Source organism: Myodes glareolus, chromosome 2 (genome assembly GCF_982192425.1).
Source record: "Myodes glareolus chromosome 2, mMyoGla1.1, whole genome shotgun sequence".
In the NCBI taxonomy this organism is placed as follows: domain Eukaryota; kingdom Metazoa; phylum Chordata; class Mammalia; order Rodentia; family Cricetidae; genus Myodes; species Myodes glareolus.
In genome coordinates this window covers 59176823-59193185 of record NC_142027.1, presented here as the reverse complement: position 1 = coordinate 59193185, position 16363 = coordinate 59176823, and the positions used below count along the sequence as shown (strand labels likewise).

Sequence of the window (16363 nt, the reverse complement as noted above, 5' to 3'; positions counted from 1 at the left end):
CCAGGCTATTCTAGATCTAGTTTTTTGCGTGCCTCTAAGCATCCTATAATCTTAAGCTGTATGTTTGAAGGATTTTCCTGTGACTCTTACATTTTCTAAGATCATTCATCTAAACATGATATCATTGCAATGTACAAAATAAATTTTAGGAAAATTCTGTGCAATGAAGAAAAGGACTTCTGTTTTTTAAAAAAAGTATTTGTTTTATTTGATGTGTATAAGTGCTTATTTGAATGCATGTTATGTGAACCACGTGGGTGATCAGATTCTTATTTTTTTAATCAAACTACAAATACAAACGTACTTCCTATCCTATTAATACAACTCCTTCACTATCTAATGAGGATCCTCGTCATGTGTCCTTCAGTATCACACTGCAAATGAAACCTGTGCACATGAAGGACTTCCTTTTGAAAGCCAGCTCTTGGTACTTAAAGATAAGTTTAAGATCATATGTAGGACGATGTGTTTCCTTACCCAAAGTACAAAAGCCATAATCACAAGAAGGGGATCATACGACACCCTTATCTAGCGATATCTTCCAAAGATTATTATACGTAAGGTCATCTGTAGAACAATGCCATTGCAAGGCACATGACAAGTTAAAGACAGTGTTTATCACTAAGAACCAGATGGGTCCTCAGTCTCTCAAAAGGAACCACCAACAAAATCTGGGTACAATGTCGATGCCCAGAAGTAACAACTTCAAGTTTGTAGCATATTTTAAAATATTTATTGCAAAGACGTGGTGCAAACTGCATTTTGTTGCAACATGAAACAAATTTTAAGGACATAAACATGGCATTATTAATATATACAATGTAGTTTAGTCCTTAAAGAGTCTTTTCTTCCTCCTTAGAAGAATTTGAGGATGAGGCAAAAATAAAATCAGGAGAAACTTTTATTCTTTTATTTCAAGGTACAAGTATTTTCTCAGGGGGTACATGGAGGGAAAGAGGGAAGGAGAAGGAGAGGGAGAGAGGGGGAGGGAAGAAAAGGGGAAGAGGACACGAAGGTGCAAGCCCAGGAAGTTTCTAAGAGGTTGGTTAGAAATGGCATGAAAACTCAGGTTTCAATGAGAGGTGACTTCTATAGTCACTAACCAGAACCACACCCTCTACTAAAATTTCAGACATAATGTTAGTATCACAAACCACAATTTCACACCTATAAAAATCATCACCCCATTTTTAAACCATAGCATCTTAAAAAAATAACAGTGTGTTCTAGAAGGCCAGCTTACATTGACTTACTGTATGATAATATCTGAAAGAAACCTGAGAAAAAGGGTCTTCAAAGAATTGACTTGAATGCTTACTACACTACATATTTCTGAAGTCATTCAGAAAATACTTTGTGACTTGCCCTTGGGGATAAGCAGTCTGCTCACTTGAGAGCTTGTTCCAAGGCTCCTTCAAGACAAGTGTGATCATGAGAGAATGGAGAGAGGCTAATGGAGAAACACAAACCAAGCCAAATTCCACAAATTCCCTCCAGGCAGGAGTCAAGGCTGTGGAAAGTTCGTTGAGGACAAGCTCTTGACTTCTAGAAGACATTATCCACCTGCTTTTTCTATGTGCTTTGTCCTTAAAGTTACAATATCTTTAACTAACCTTGAAGAAATCTTTAGGAATCTTCCTAATAGCTGGAGTTGAGAAGAGTGCTAAGCCAGGTCACTGTCAGTCATGGTTTGCAACCAATGCGCTCATCTCTGTATGCTGCACCTGAGAGCTGGCTCTTCTTGCCACAATTCCTGGTACATCACTGTACTAATGATGTCACTACCCAAATATCACTGTGCTTCTGCGTGTGCACGCACACAGAGACAGAGAGGGAGAGAGGGAGAGAGAGAGAGAGAGAGAGAGAGAGAGACCGAGACCACATTCACTAGGAACTGAGGACATCCTGCTGCTTAGTTTCTTCTTTTCTCTGGTGCCCATGAGACTCCATCTCACGAGCCCTATAACTGAGGGTGACCTTAACTCCCAGGTCTTGTGTTGGGATGACAAGTGTGTGTGTCACTACGTTGTTCCTCCCTGTTTCCTGAATGTCAGGTGAACACATCAAATTCAATTCATACTTCTGAAGGAATATATTGTACTCCATAAGAAACAACAGTAAATTGGGTTCAACTGAGTATTAGCTAAAGAGGCAAAATCATTTTCAGTGCTGAGGGAGAGGATACAGATCTGATCTCACAGTAAAAACACCACAGAGGAAAGCACCAGGAACGATTTCCAGATGGTTTGCTGGGGCACCACCCAGTCCTCTAGGTTCAGTGGCCGCTGCTGTCCCTTTAGTTGCCTGCATGCTTATATTCTTTCCTGAACGCAGTGACGGGGATTAGTGTTTAAATGAAGAGTTAGAAGTGTAGGAATCTCTTCGAGTTGTATAAGGCATGGCTTGCTTGGTGAGCAAGAGTGAAGTGGTCATGTTTTCTTTTCTTTCCCTCTTTTTTTCTTTTTTTTGAGTAGGGGAGAGACTCACGTCTATGGGCAGGGTCAATTATAATGTCCTAAATAACACTTCATTTGAAGACTGATCTATGGCATGTACAGTTACACAATCTTGCCCATGTTGGTAGAACAAGACTTAGCACTAAACAGTACGATTTTAACAACACTGATATTAGTGGGAGAAGGTCTCAGTAGGACAATAAGGAAGGGACCAAACTCTGACTAGATGCCTGGCAGCTGTGTCTTAAGTTATTACATAAGGACAGCCTTCTTGCTTCTTTCAAGTTCAACTTTAAATGAGCTTCTCACTGTTCAAAACCTGTAGGTAATTAAGTAGCATCAAGAAAGCACTGTGGTAGGGTGGTAAAAGCAATCAAACATAACACTGTCCCATGGTTCATATTGAACACAAAGCCTCCCATTGCGACCCTCTGCAAGCCGCTTCCCCAGTTTCTGCACCACAGACTGGATTACCTTGGCTCCTTCTGAAGGCAAATCATGGCGTCTGTGTTTCCGCATAAGGACCTGGTCAGAGCCCATTCTACTGTGTCTTCCGTTTAAGTTGGAGTTTGCTGTGACTCCAGGTTTCGGAGAGCCATCCCCTAGAATGCGACAGCCCATCACCTGATTAGTCCCAAAGGCATCCCGAGGGCACCAGGCTTCAAGAGGCATTGGCTGGTCCCTGGAAGGCACACTTTCTCCATGGTGGAAGTGTCGGCTCAGTCTGTTTTCAGGTGGGATGGGGGGAGGCCTCTCTGGTGGAGGAGGAGGATCTCTTAGAGGAGGAGGCGGTGCTGGAAGTGGTTTGTCTTGCTTTCTCACCATGCATGGAGATGACTAAAGAGACACATGAGACAAAACACAAAACCAAAACAGGAATTGCACTGTGCGCAGTAGCGACGTTCAGGCTCACATAACTGAATTTGCATTTTAGTCACACCGTGGTTTTATTAGATTTCTAATAAGCTTTCTAGTGACTCTTCATAAGTTTCTTTCATTACTATTGAAACATTAAAAAATTTATGAAAAATTTACATCGAAATACCACATTAAGAATTTTGTAGAAATGACTATATATGCAAAAGTTCTAGAAATCATACAGAAAGATTAAAATAACATACTTTAGCTGTGATTATAGTATCAAAGAAATGATTGCTTTGTTAATTTCTGTGATCCAACAAACACACAGGAAAACCCCCTAACACCGATTCCATTGATTCTCCACCTTTTTAAAAGAGAAATGATTTGAAATATTTAACAAGGGTTTAAAATTGTTTTTTGTTTTGTTTTCCTCATTGTATCTCACAGTCAATGAAAGCTATATGGCCCATTTGCTTAGGCCTTTTTTTTTTTTTTAAACAGCATTACTAGAACAGTGAAGATCTAAATGGCAGAGAGCAATTGCTGACAGAATCCCTTGGCTTTCTGGGTTTTTAAAATGAAAAAAAAAAAAGAATATCTCTCAGTGTAATTGTTAGAGAATAATATGAAGGTGTGTACTCCCAAGGGAAATTTGCTTGACTCTTAGAATTTTTAGTGTTTATTTACAGGCTTATTTAGTAAAAGGCTTATGTTTTTGTATCTTAGGAAATGTCAAGGAGAACAAATCTGTTGCATGTCTACGTAATTCGAAGTCCTATCCTGTAAGGAGTCGCATGGGATTCAAGCCCAGTTCCAGACAGTGTAAGGGAGGGAAGAGAAGTAAATGTGTTGTCTCCTTAGCAATCCTGGACTGTAAGCATAATAGCAACTGGTATTTAGGCTTTTTATAAATTTACATTTAATAAAGCAAAATATGTTATTATTAAATTTTAAAAGAATCACATAAAACTAAAATGAACTGTAGGCCTAAGTTAAAATTACACCTTTAATATTAAACAGTAGAGTAATTACTTGGCAAATACTGTAATTTATTGTAATAATTCCCTGGGTTTAAAGAAGTATACAGGATTTTGTCCGAGTCACCTGAGTCACGAGTGATAACGCATCATACCTCAAGCCCTTATGCAAATATACTCCCCTCACAGTCTCCTTGTCTTGGCGTTATGAAAATATGTGTAAAATACCATTTGATAACAGCATACAAATTACTGTAATGCATATGATGACCTTTAAAATCCACTTTATAGAACACTATCCTTACGCTGCTATTTATTTTCACAAATCAGGGTTCTACAGACATACTTGAGTAATTATGTAACTTTTATAGTAATTTTATAGTAACAAAGGAAGAGATATAACAGCAGGTTCTCCATAAAGAAAATGAGAAGCTTACCAGTTGTTTATACACAATTAGAAGCCTAAGACACAGGATGACGATGCACATATGGATGCAAAAGCTGCCGTCTGTGTTTCTGATGGCGCTGACTCACCTTTGGGGAGCCTGTGGGGCTGCCACAGGGAGAGCGGACGATGCCTTTCTGAATGAGATCCAGACGAGGAGGCACTGGTGGCAGGCTGAGGTGGGGGATCTGGACAGGGTCTGGCTGAGGCTTTCTTCTCTGGGCAAGGGGTGAGGATCCCGGTGACGTGACTGGTGAGTTCTGCCTGTCAGTGCACTAGGAGAGAAGAAGAGAGGTGTCTGAGGGTCTGACAAGTACTAGTGGCCAGAACATGCTCTGTCCTTGCCGAGGTGTAGAGGGAGGGGGAGGCTGCACAGTTGTCCAGAATAAAAGGTGATGATAGGTCCGGGCATCACAATGTGTCCTTTGAGGGGAGGATTGTGGAAGGAACAGACTGAAACTCTGTCCTCACGCCTTGTAGAAATGGCCTCTGAGAAAGCACTTTAGGATGCAATGCAATCCAGGGCAGGCTCTTCAGCCTAGGAGGAGGGCAGAGACACACAATGCAGAGGTATATGTTCCTCTAGGCTACCTCGGCTATACACTTTACAAAGTCATTCGCAAAGAGAAGTTCTTTATTCAGTACACTATGCTCTCACCGCCACATGGTGCTCCTGGGAAACTATGACATTAGGTCAGCCTTACATGAACTAGACATTAAACAAGTAAAACACACACACACACACACACACACACACACACACACACACTTAAACTAAGTATTTCTGTTGTTGCTGCTTTTCTTAAGCTTCCATATAGAAAGAAATCCTGAAGCTAAATGCTTTTCTTTAAAAGCAGTAAAACAAATCTCAAAAGGCCTTTATACACCTGAGCCACAACAGGGAAGACGCTATGCTACTTCAGGTTCTTCCTCTCTGGCAGACACTGAACAGACCACTCTTAGGGATCATGGAATTACACCCCTCTCTGCTAAGGCCTTAAAAAAATCCTTTGAGGAGCCCCACCAAATAAGCATGCAAAGATATGACAACAAATATGTAAGAGTCACATGTACTCCCCTGTGTACAGAAGTGCTATTCACAGCAGCCAAGATACGGAATCAGTGTGTGGATTATTACTCAAGAATAACAAGGAGTGATTGTAATCTGTGGTGAAATCATGGACTGACCTATAAGCTAAGACAGGCAGTAAAAGACAGATGGCGTGCATTCTCAATATGGAAGCGACAAAAGCTCAGGACAGTAGAATAGTGGGCACTGGGGGGTAGGAAGGGGACACATGATTGTTTATGCAATGGGTATGCAAATGTACCTAATAGTATGAGTATCCTACAAGAGGATATAGGGTAGCTACTGTCTGAAATGTTCTCACAATGACATCATAAAGAAGAGACCTACAAGATGTCAGAAACTGGTGTCCCATGTGGGCTAGATGGCTAGAAATTCATGTGCATAAAAGAGTTGGCATAATTAGGGTAGTATGAAGAAAATAGTATGTTAATTAAAATAAATAGGAAGAAAAGGAAATTGGAAGGGTCCATTGGATAAGCACAGGCATCTACAAAGTTACATCCCTGCCAAAACAAAACAAACAAAACACTCCATATAGCTTGATTAAAAGTGTTCAAATAGCACTAAATATTAAAAATACTTAATTGGGAATCTTACTTTACATTCAAATGTCAAAACGAAACACTAGGCGGATTATTTGCTCTAATTGATCAATACACAAACACATTTGGAACCGACTTTTCTATGATTATTTTGTTTCTAAGGCAGACTCTAAAAGACAGAAATCCCTAACTATAATGTGCAAAGTAGCTTAGGAGATCATGGTTAGAATATGCACATTGACAAGCTAATGTTTTACTGAATGAGGTGCCAATCAACATTTCAAATTTTCTATTTATTTCATGTATTAACACTCCAGTATAAATAATAGGCTTTTACTCTGTAAGCTTTGGATTTATTCCTCCAAAGGCAATAGAAGCTTTTTATTTACTAAAAATGCAGTTTTGAGTACATTCTACACTAGTTAGCAGTATACTGGTAGTATTTAGCCATTCTTAAATACCCTCCCAGAGCACTATCCTAAAGTTGCCTTTGACAGATGTATTGGCATTTAATAATCATTCTCCTGCTGTGAAGACTTGTACTGAACTCATTGTTTACCATTATGAAGTAGCAGGAACACTTAGATTTTTAAAAAAGGACCATATGGGTTTTCCATCACAAGAGAAGTAACAGAACTTATTGAAAAATTCACTAATGTGTGTGTCATCAATTTACGGGATTTATTATGTAATATTCAAAACCATCCACACTAGGGAGAATGGACCATCCTTTCAAGTTAAGGGAACTGAGTGACAAGTCATTTATTCATCTTGTCTTCAGGTCTGTGTCAAGGTCAGTATTACCCTAGCCCTCACAACTTTGGGATTACTCATCCTTTTTATTTCAGCTCCTTTAGACTTCATGGGCCTTAGTTTCTGTTTCCAGGATTACCGCATCAGCATAAGAGTCTCCCAGCTTCTCCTAAATTCATTAAGAAAAGTAGCTGATGGACACATCATCTACAGGCAGGGACTTAGGGACTCTAGAATGTCAGAACCACACTGGATCACTTCATGTGATTACACCTACCAGCGTCTCCCTAGTCAGTTGCTTTAGATACATTTAATTTCTTCGACAAAATTCCCAATGTGTGCTATAACTTAAGAGACAATGCTAGTAATCGTGTGTGTGTGTGTGTGTGTGTGTGTGTGTGTGTGTGTGTGTGACTAACAGAAAATCTTCACAGGACAAGTGAAAGGAGCAAAGCATTGAAAATCTACTGCCTTTTGCTCAGCAACTGCTAATAATCATGGGGCTTCATCCTATTCCAGTCACTTTTCATTTTATCCACACCTTTAAAGAGTAACATTAGAAGTACCCGTAATAAGATCTATTATTATGGAAATGGTGAAACATCTGGTAAGAAGCTTCAAGTCCAGGCAGCTTATTGTATAAATGGGGCAGGAGGAAGGCTTCCAATAGCTAATGAGAGTCTAACAATACATAGATAATCAAAGTCGTCTTATGATACTTCTAGCAGGAGCTTTCATAGTTAACGAGGGAGATACTTGTATTATAATAATGAGAAGGATCCAGAGAGTCAATATTTTTCTCTAAAATGCATGAGAACTAATGAATAGTGGTAATTTCTTCTTACCACATAGAATAGAATAGAATATTCTATTTTCTTTGCTTCCAACTATTATCTTGGTCTGTATTGTATTAATTTGTGGGCATAACAAAATTACAATACTTAAAATAGCCTGTGTATAATATTATTCAGAAGTGATACACATCAGCAATGTTTACATTCACACATGGTTTATAGTTTAAGCACAGATAGCTAATGTTCCCTATTTAGGATTATCTCTTGCACGGCCCCTTTAAAATAATAAGAAAAGGTTATATGAAGCCCTTGTGTAAAACCAAATGAACCACTTCCTCTTTCTCCACAACCAAGCGCCCAGAAGCTTCAACTAGTAAGATCTGGAAGAAACTCAAAATGAAACAGAAATGTCCTGTAAACATTTCTTGGACTTCTTCCCCGGGGAGAACATTGTGGACCTCACTGCTGCCTCACTGAGACACAAATAGTTAATCCACTGTGGAGTAAAGAGGAGCTGGCATCTGGGTTACTTATCTACTGCTGTGTAGAAAGATTTTATGTAATTTTCAAAAGCAAAAAGACAAGATTATAAAAAGAAGGTATTTAATTTGGGACTTGCGGTTCCAGAGGGTAGTAGAGTCCATGACCATCATGGCACACAGCACGGCAGGAAGGCCCTGGAGCAGTACTGAGAGGTTACAACCTGAGACACAAGCTGGGGGGGGAGGAGGGGGAGAAGGGTGGGCTTTTGAAACCTCAAAGTTCAGCCCTAGTAACAGACATTCTCTAATAAGGGCACACCTCCCAATCCTTCCCAATCAGTTCCACCACATGGGGGCCATTTTTACTCAAACTACTACAATTAGTTAACTTCTGGAAATTTTCAGATCCTACAAATGAAAAATAATAAGAGGAGGAAAGAGGTTATAAACTCATACATGGAGAAACAGTAATGGGGACGGGTGACTTTACAGTCTGACAGGTAAATAGCCAAAAAAGTGGCAGCAGGAATACAGAGTGTGTCACACATGGCTCTGACCCCATGGGCACGTCTCTATTAGAGTAGTAAACTCTGCTAAGCATGCAATGTGACGCTGTTTCTTCTTGCACCGCCTCTAGTAAGAGGATCATGAACCCCTGGCCTGTGAATAGCCACTATAATCTTTAAATTTCTTTGAAGTTTTACATTGTATCTTAATAATTTCTGGGAATTTCACAACCTAGTATGTGTGATTTTAATTTAAATTTGAGGTTCTTCTTGCTTCCTGCAACGCATCCTTAAGTCCTGCTGCAAAATGTAAGTTTTAAGAAATAAGTTGTATTGAGTGTAGTGGCTTAGTATGCCCTTTGCTTCACTTGGCTGCATAAGCAATTTTGAGAAAGCAGGGAAGGGTGAGATATAATTCAGAAATAGTTCTATAGAAATGACTGAGAAGCAAGCACACTCTGGGGCATTAGAGGAGTGAATTTCAGTCAGTGGGAAAATGCCTTATTTCTCCCAATACTAGGCAGAGCTTCACAAAGGGCAAACAATTAATACTTTGTGGGCCATTGAATAGCAGTCTCCCTAATTTAAAGAATTCTTAAATTCTTCATCTTTTTCATTTATTTCCTATAAAGAAAATAAGTATACCACATGGTTACCTAAATTACTTAATCCTTAAAATGGTATTGAGGTGGCTTTGCATTTTCTCTGACTTTTAAACACGAAATACGTTTTAGTAGTAAACTACTAAACAACAATGCAGTACTATCATGTGGTTAATAAGATACTGAGTACAGCCACTTTCTTGCTAAATCAATATAGTTTCACCATAAATAAGATGATAAATAGTAATAACTAATAAAACTTTTGAGGGAATCTCAGGATATTAATACTCACTTCCTATAAGGACAACAATATAAGAGGAAGTTCTAACTTACATTATATTAAAATAATATAACAACTGATTTGCCAAGCATCCGCATCATTCTCTTGGTGCTTCTTGACTTAAGCCATTTAATCTTATCTGCACCAAGAATATGAAGCCCATGGAGAGTTAAAAAAAAATGCAAGTCCCATAGACACTAAGAATAAGACTAGAAGAAGCCCTAAGCAGTGTGCCTTGGTATGATTCAGAGCAGCGGAGACAAGACAGTGCCACTAGTGGTCACTTAGCAGAAAACCTCGCTCAAGGGTCTACTGTGAGGTCATAAATATCAGGAGTCCCTGAAAATGAGAAGAAGGGACAGTCTTAGCTAGTCCCCAGAAAGCTGATATTCTGTTAGTGTAGATAGACTCAAAGCTGTTTGTAAGAGTGCAAATGTTTGCTTTTCCTACTACGTTTCTTTTATATTCCAATAATTGTTGGGCAACATGCAACAATGCTTGCGAGCTCACCTGTACTGACATATATCACATGATGGATGAAGTGATAATACCTTTGTTTATGAATATGCAAAGGATACTCCTCTGCAAGGAGAGCTTTAAGACAGCCAGGAAATTAAAGGTCCAACATGGAACCTGAGTCTGAAGATGGCCTGGTATCATTCATAATTCTACCTGTGGATTGCAGCAGAAGAGGCAGGAGCATCTCATGGGCAGTGGACCATTGGCCAGTCCACTCAGTGCCAGCAGTAACACCCCACACCATTATGAAACCAAAATGTCTCCATATTTCTGAAGAACTCAGGAAGTGAAATTGATCCAGATAAAGTGCTATTTTGCCTTCTTGAGGTCTGTTTTGCCCTTTGATTTTTACTTCTGTAGCCAGTTTTTGTCATTATGGCTCCAGCAGGGACTAAAATACTTAAGGGATGTGAACTTCCAAATCTACTGTGAAAATCCAAGAGCTGGGCACCCAATGTCTCTCCTGAGGATCAGGGAAATTATATAACCTTCTCCACACTTTATCACCATGAGGTATGGCAGTTAGTAAAAAACACACGGCTTTTAAGGGACACTGAGATTTAAGTGAAGAAACAGTATGAAAATGTTTTAAAAGATTAAAGACATTTCTTTAATCCTTATTCTTGGCTATTTTTCTCCTGATATAGTCATCCATTAACTAATATCTTCCTAGCATTAGGATTGAACCTAGGACCTAATGCATGCTAGACAAGCAATGTAGCATAAATAATGCTTATGTCACAAGAATTAATTCAGGTCTATTCAGAAGCTGAGCCAATAATTTTTTAAGTTACTTTACATATTTGATAAGTAATGCATTTCTTTCAAGATAATTCCTAATAAAGTATTAAAAATTTGCTGATATCTTTTCTAATATTACGAAGATGTTTGAATATCAATAGACTTCATCTCTATGATAACTGAGGAAGCTGTGACGTTCTCTTTCATTAAATCTGGACTACTTCCTGGGGCTCATATCACAGAGACCCAATTATCTAGGAAAGCTGACAGTTCAGAAATTTAGGTAAAGACATAGTTTTGGGCAAAATCTAAAACACTTTCCAGTTAAATCATAACTTCCATCTAATAAGGCAAATAATGCACCGTTATTACAGAATTGTGGGCTCTGCTTATTGGAAGCATCATCATTACTAAGTATTCTCAATTATGAAGGACTGCACAGTATGTCATGACTGACAACTACTAATTGTTGGAAATCTCTGTGGTAACTGGAAAATACAGCTCAGTTTTCTATGCAATGATGGAAGGATTATCAATTTAATGAAGACAACAAGCTTAAGACAGAAAAGAACAATTGTACGAGACAGTCATCAGTCAGTTCATGAAAGGAGAAAAAGATGAGTAACTAAAACGGAAGATAAAAAATGGAATCATTCTGCCGGACAATGATTGACAGCCACTCTTGGTTGGGAAAATGAGGCACTTTAAAAATAAATGATTAGGCGATGAGACAATGAAGATTATAAAACAGAGGAGGAACATACATGAATAATGGCTTTGTGTCAAAGCAATCTGTCTTTGTTTATGATCTGTTCTCTAACTCATCACTGCATAAAACCTTATGAAAGTTCTGTCAATATAGTTATTCCTTAAATTAAATTGGAGATAAAAGAGAAACCTTTGATCAGGTAACTGGCCTCAGAGAGCAGGTGCACATGCATTTACTGATTTACTTTACATAGCTACTGAGTATGTCTGGGTGACAGGAACAGTAAGTGTAGCCTAGTTTTATGAATTCATAGTTCTCTATAGTAACTTAGCACAATGTTTGTATCAAAACGTATAAACACAGTAATAAGAACATGATTTTATAGTAATATTTTCCCAATTACTCATAAAGAATTTATGCTTGTATCCATACCAAAATTTAGGATACATCGAAAGGTAAGGGGCAGAGGTTGGTGAAACAATACAAAAGACATGACCTGCTTAAGTGATTAGCAGCAGATTAGTAGACATAAAAGACATTTAATTAAATGATGACATCAAATTAAAACCAAGTAACTTTAATTTAATTGCATTTATAAAATATCTAACTGCCATAGGGTAGCAGAACACTGAAGGTCTCTGTGACCTTCACTGTCACTCATCACAGTCCTGTGACTCATCACAGGACACAAGCCAATAATGCACGAGAGAATCCTTCTCTTGGTGGAATTAACAACAGAGGTGATTACTCTGAAAAATCTCTCATTTTCCAACATGGCAGAGGGTGGTGAGCATGCCTGTTCCTCACCTGTCTATCCCATTCCCAGTTTGTGTTACTAGAGTCACTGTGCGAGGAGGCCCCAGCGTCAAGTTAATTCAGGTGAAGCTGATACAAGTCTAATGTTTTTTCCTTCTCTAAGTGGCAAGTTACTCAAAATTTGCAAGAGAATTACTCTTGGAGCCACATCCCCAATTCTCACATGAACACTGAAAGAAAAGCATTCTCAAGGGAAGCTGAAATGCCTTTTTCCAAGCTAGAAGTCTTTACCACAGAGGTCATCTGAACTTCTCGAGCTGCTGCATGCTTCTCGAATATTTGCTGCCATTCCAGGTTACCCAGGCATTCAATAGCCATTCTTTAAATGCATTCTGCATAACATACCTGGGGCAACATGCCAAGTAAGACATATTTTTGGGTCTTACCTAAATAAAGAGATAGAAATCAACATGATTATGTAAGTGCTTCATTATCACCTTAGTATATTTCACTATATATATGTGTGTGTGTATATATGTATATATACATATATATATATTCAATATATATACACATTTGTTACTTCAAGGGAAAAAAGTACCATCAGTCAACAAAGAAAATGTTACAAGCATATGCATCAGTCAATGAAGACAATGTTACCAGCACATGCATCAGTCAATGAAAACAATGTTACAAGCATATGCTACTTTATTCTCACTGTCATTTCACACCTTCTCAGTTTTGAATGAGTCTCACAGAGGGCTTGAGATAAGGCCAGACTGACAGAACAGTGAGCTCGGATTCAGGCATCTGAATGATGCCTTCTGGATGAGGGCAAGCATCATCTCTGGCGTACTCGGATAGCTCTTTTTACAAGCACAGGCTGCAATGATTTCTACTAATTCAGATCATCAAGAGTGTCATGGGACATTCAGTACACAGCATTCCTAATTTCATTTAATGTGCACAATAGAATAGCAAGCTCTTGTGCGGTTCCTGTGACCTGTCTGAAATCCAAGATCTCATTGAATCATTTCAACAGTTAATGGAAGAAACTGCTGCTGCTGTCCTGCTTTACCAGAGGAAGCCAACATAGGAAGGAGCGTAAGTCATCTGGTTAATGAAGCTCCAGTTCTGTTCTGTAGAACAGCTGGTATGTCACCCCTCCTTCTTAAAGGCAGAGTTTTAGTTGGCTGGGGACTCAAGTCGTGATTGTCTCTAAAGACTTCTTTCTCCTGATTCATCATTTAGAGTTACAGAGGAATAACAACTTTCTCTTGGATCAAGGAGATGATTTAATTTTAAAAAATTCTCAACAGCTGTTATCATTGAAAGTTGAAACCTACAGTAGTCACTGAGCTAGCTTAAGAAATGTATGTAAATCTAACAGTGTGAAGTACCAGCATCATCATCCAGCCCAAAGCTGAACCTGGGAGTAGTGAAATCGGTGGTATTAATACACCTTCACACACCAACGCTGCCGTGTAAAAATGGTAAGGAAATGTCTAAATCAGTATGGAACTCAGGGACATAGAAAACGTGCGAGTTTTCTTTTAGAAAACTCTGACACAGAATTGAAGTAGCCTCCTCTGATCTGTGCACAGATTACTTTTCTATGATAGCAATAGGTGCACGATGTAAACCATGGGACGTGGCCATCAGGACCGCCACCCCACCTCAGTGGCAAATGGTTCTCCTTAGGGCTGTGCCGGAAAAGCATGGAGGTCAAGCTGAATTCCAGAGGGATGAGTACTGCGGCTGATTAGTCGTGGCTGCACGAGTCAGGAGGCACACAGCTCCTGCACCTACAGATGTTCCCACAGCGATGAATTCCACTCGTGACTTCCACATCATAAAAGTTCTCAATGTAACCTGAATTCCATGTGTATTTCCACACAAAGAGCACTCTGGTCTCTAGAAGTTCATCTGCCACTTTTGATTTCTAAATTATTCAACTGACACACTGATTCTTTTCTTTTATGAAGGAATCACCATTGGGCAGTAGCATCCACTCTCAGTTCCCCTGATAAATTAACAAGCAATCCAAAAATTTTATTCTTGAAATTTGAGATGAACTTTATGTGAATAAATTGAACACCAAGATGTCATTTCTGTTAAGAAAATAAGTCTATTGAATACTTCTAGACTTAACAAAAATGTAAACCAAGTGTATCTTACCATTTCCAAATAACTCCCTTTTCTTCATTTCTTTCCATTTGTTTATCTCATTCTTGGGTGTTTAATTTTAAATGAATGTCCTCATCTGCCTCTCATGAGTTTTAAAACCAGGTGGCTACCTTAATAGATGATTCTGCATGATCTATTATTTCATGAGTTGGTCAATATTGCTAATAGTTTTTAAAATTATTTTTTATTTTTGAGATAATATAGTCACGCAATCCTCCCCTTCCTCCCTTCCAACCTTTCCATAACACAGCTTCCTGTTTTTTCAATTTCATGGCCTCTTCTCTCACTAAATGTTAGATGCACATATGTTTACAAATGTATACACACACACATATTTCTAAAAAAAAATACTCAGTTTGCAAAATGTTGTGTGCATGCGTTCAGGGCTGACCATTTGGTACTGGATAACCAACGGGTGTGCTCTTCCTGGGAAAAACTATTTCTCCCACTCACAGCATTCCTTAGATGCCTGTAGTTATTCGTGTAGGACTGAGACCTTGTGGTCTGTCCCCTGTCCACTTTGGGCAAGTTTATTGTTGTCCTTGTCCAGTTCTTCTTTAGGCAGTCACGTTGGTGAGACGCATTGGTGTAGCTTCTGAGACAGAAAATCCATAGTCCTCTGGCTCTTACAATCTTTCTGGCCTCCATTCCATATTGTTCCCTAAGCCTTACATGCAGGGGTGTTTTATGGATGTATTCACTGGGACTGGGCTGCACAACTCTGCATTTTTGCTTTGTTGTGGTTTTCCTTAGTGATCTCTATCTGTTGAATAGAATTTCCTAGATGAGGAATAAGAACTACCTATTTTTTTAAAAAAAAAATGGAAATACCGTTTGTATTTTATTCTTAGTTCTGAATCAAATATGCTTTCTTAGCCAAACAGAGACTACTTTCTTAGCAAAATACACAAACACACAGACTACTTGAGACGACTTTATTAGTGTCTCACAGCATGCAAGCTACATTCATGAGTTCTGGTTTACCTTTCGGACACTCGCCAGTCTGTTCATCATCAGGGACTCCTCTCGATCGTCATCGTCGTCCAAGTCAAGCATGGGGATGCTGAAAGGGTCAATGATGCTGCAGCACCTGGACCCTTCGTCTCTGGGATCAAAGGGATCCACGATGATGGGCTCAGTTCCTTTTATTTCACAGCGACAGAAGGGGCATCCTTGACCATCAGACTCCTAAATAAAGAAAACAAACCGACTGGATCAAAACAATCCAGGGGAGTCTCAAAAATGCTTCCTAAGTTTGTGGGTCATGGCTGGGGACGAGTTGTCTTGAGAAGCACTAGAGTAAAACAGGTGGCAAGACAACAAAATATATGACGAGGCTTGGCATTAAATTTACCAAAGAGCAAAATTTCTTCCAAAGGAACTTAACTTAATTTTCACAAGTATGCATTTGTAATTCTAATGTACAAGGCTTTACAGTCCTCAGATGCTGAAAAATGAATTATATCCCTCTTCAAAACAACAATGCTAATTAAATATTCTATAAAAAGAACATCTTGGCAAAATTAAAAATGATTAAAGCAGTAATAAACAGCAACCAAAGCAACCTATTTGAAGTCTTCTTTGGAAACGATCTTGTGCATATTAATTGTAGGTCAACATTTAGGCTTAAATTGACTAGGGCTTGTTAAATCTTGATTAATGA

At 38.8% G+C, this 16363-nt stretch overlaps 1 protein-coding gene across 3 annotated transcripts in view; it reads right to left on the bottom strand.

Moving 5' to 3' along the window:
- Positions 1 to 16363, bottom strand: part of Cblb (Cbl proto-oncogene B) — a 183224-nt gene that overhangs the window by 40407 nt on the left and 126454 nt on the right. For all 3 annotated transcript variants that reach the window (XM_048454293.3, XM_048454296.3, XM_085685539.2), the window contains exons 10-12: positions 15685 to 15888; positions 4829 to 5014; positions 2931 to 3293 (exon numbers count right to left, since the gene is read on the bottom strand). In XM_048454293.3, coding sequence (XP_048310250.3) covers positions 2931 to 3293; positions 4829 to 5014; positions 15685 to 15888 — 753 coding nt within the window. The remainder of the gene's footprint in view (positions 1 to 2930; positions 3294 to 4828; positions 5015 to 15684; positions 15889 to 16363) is intronic.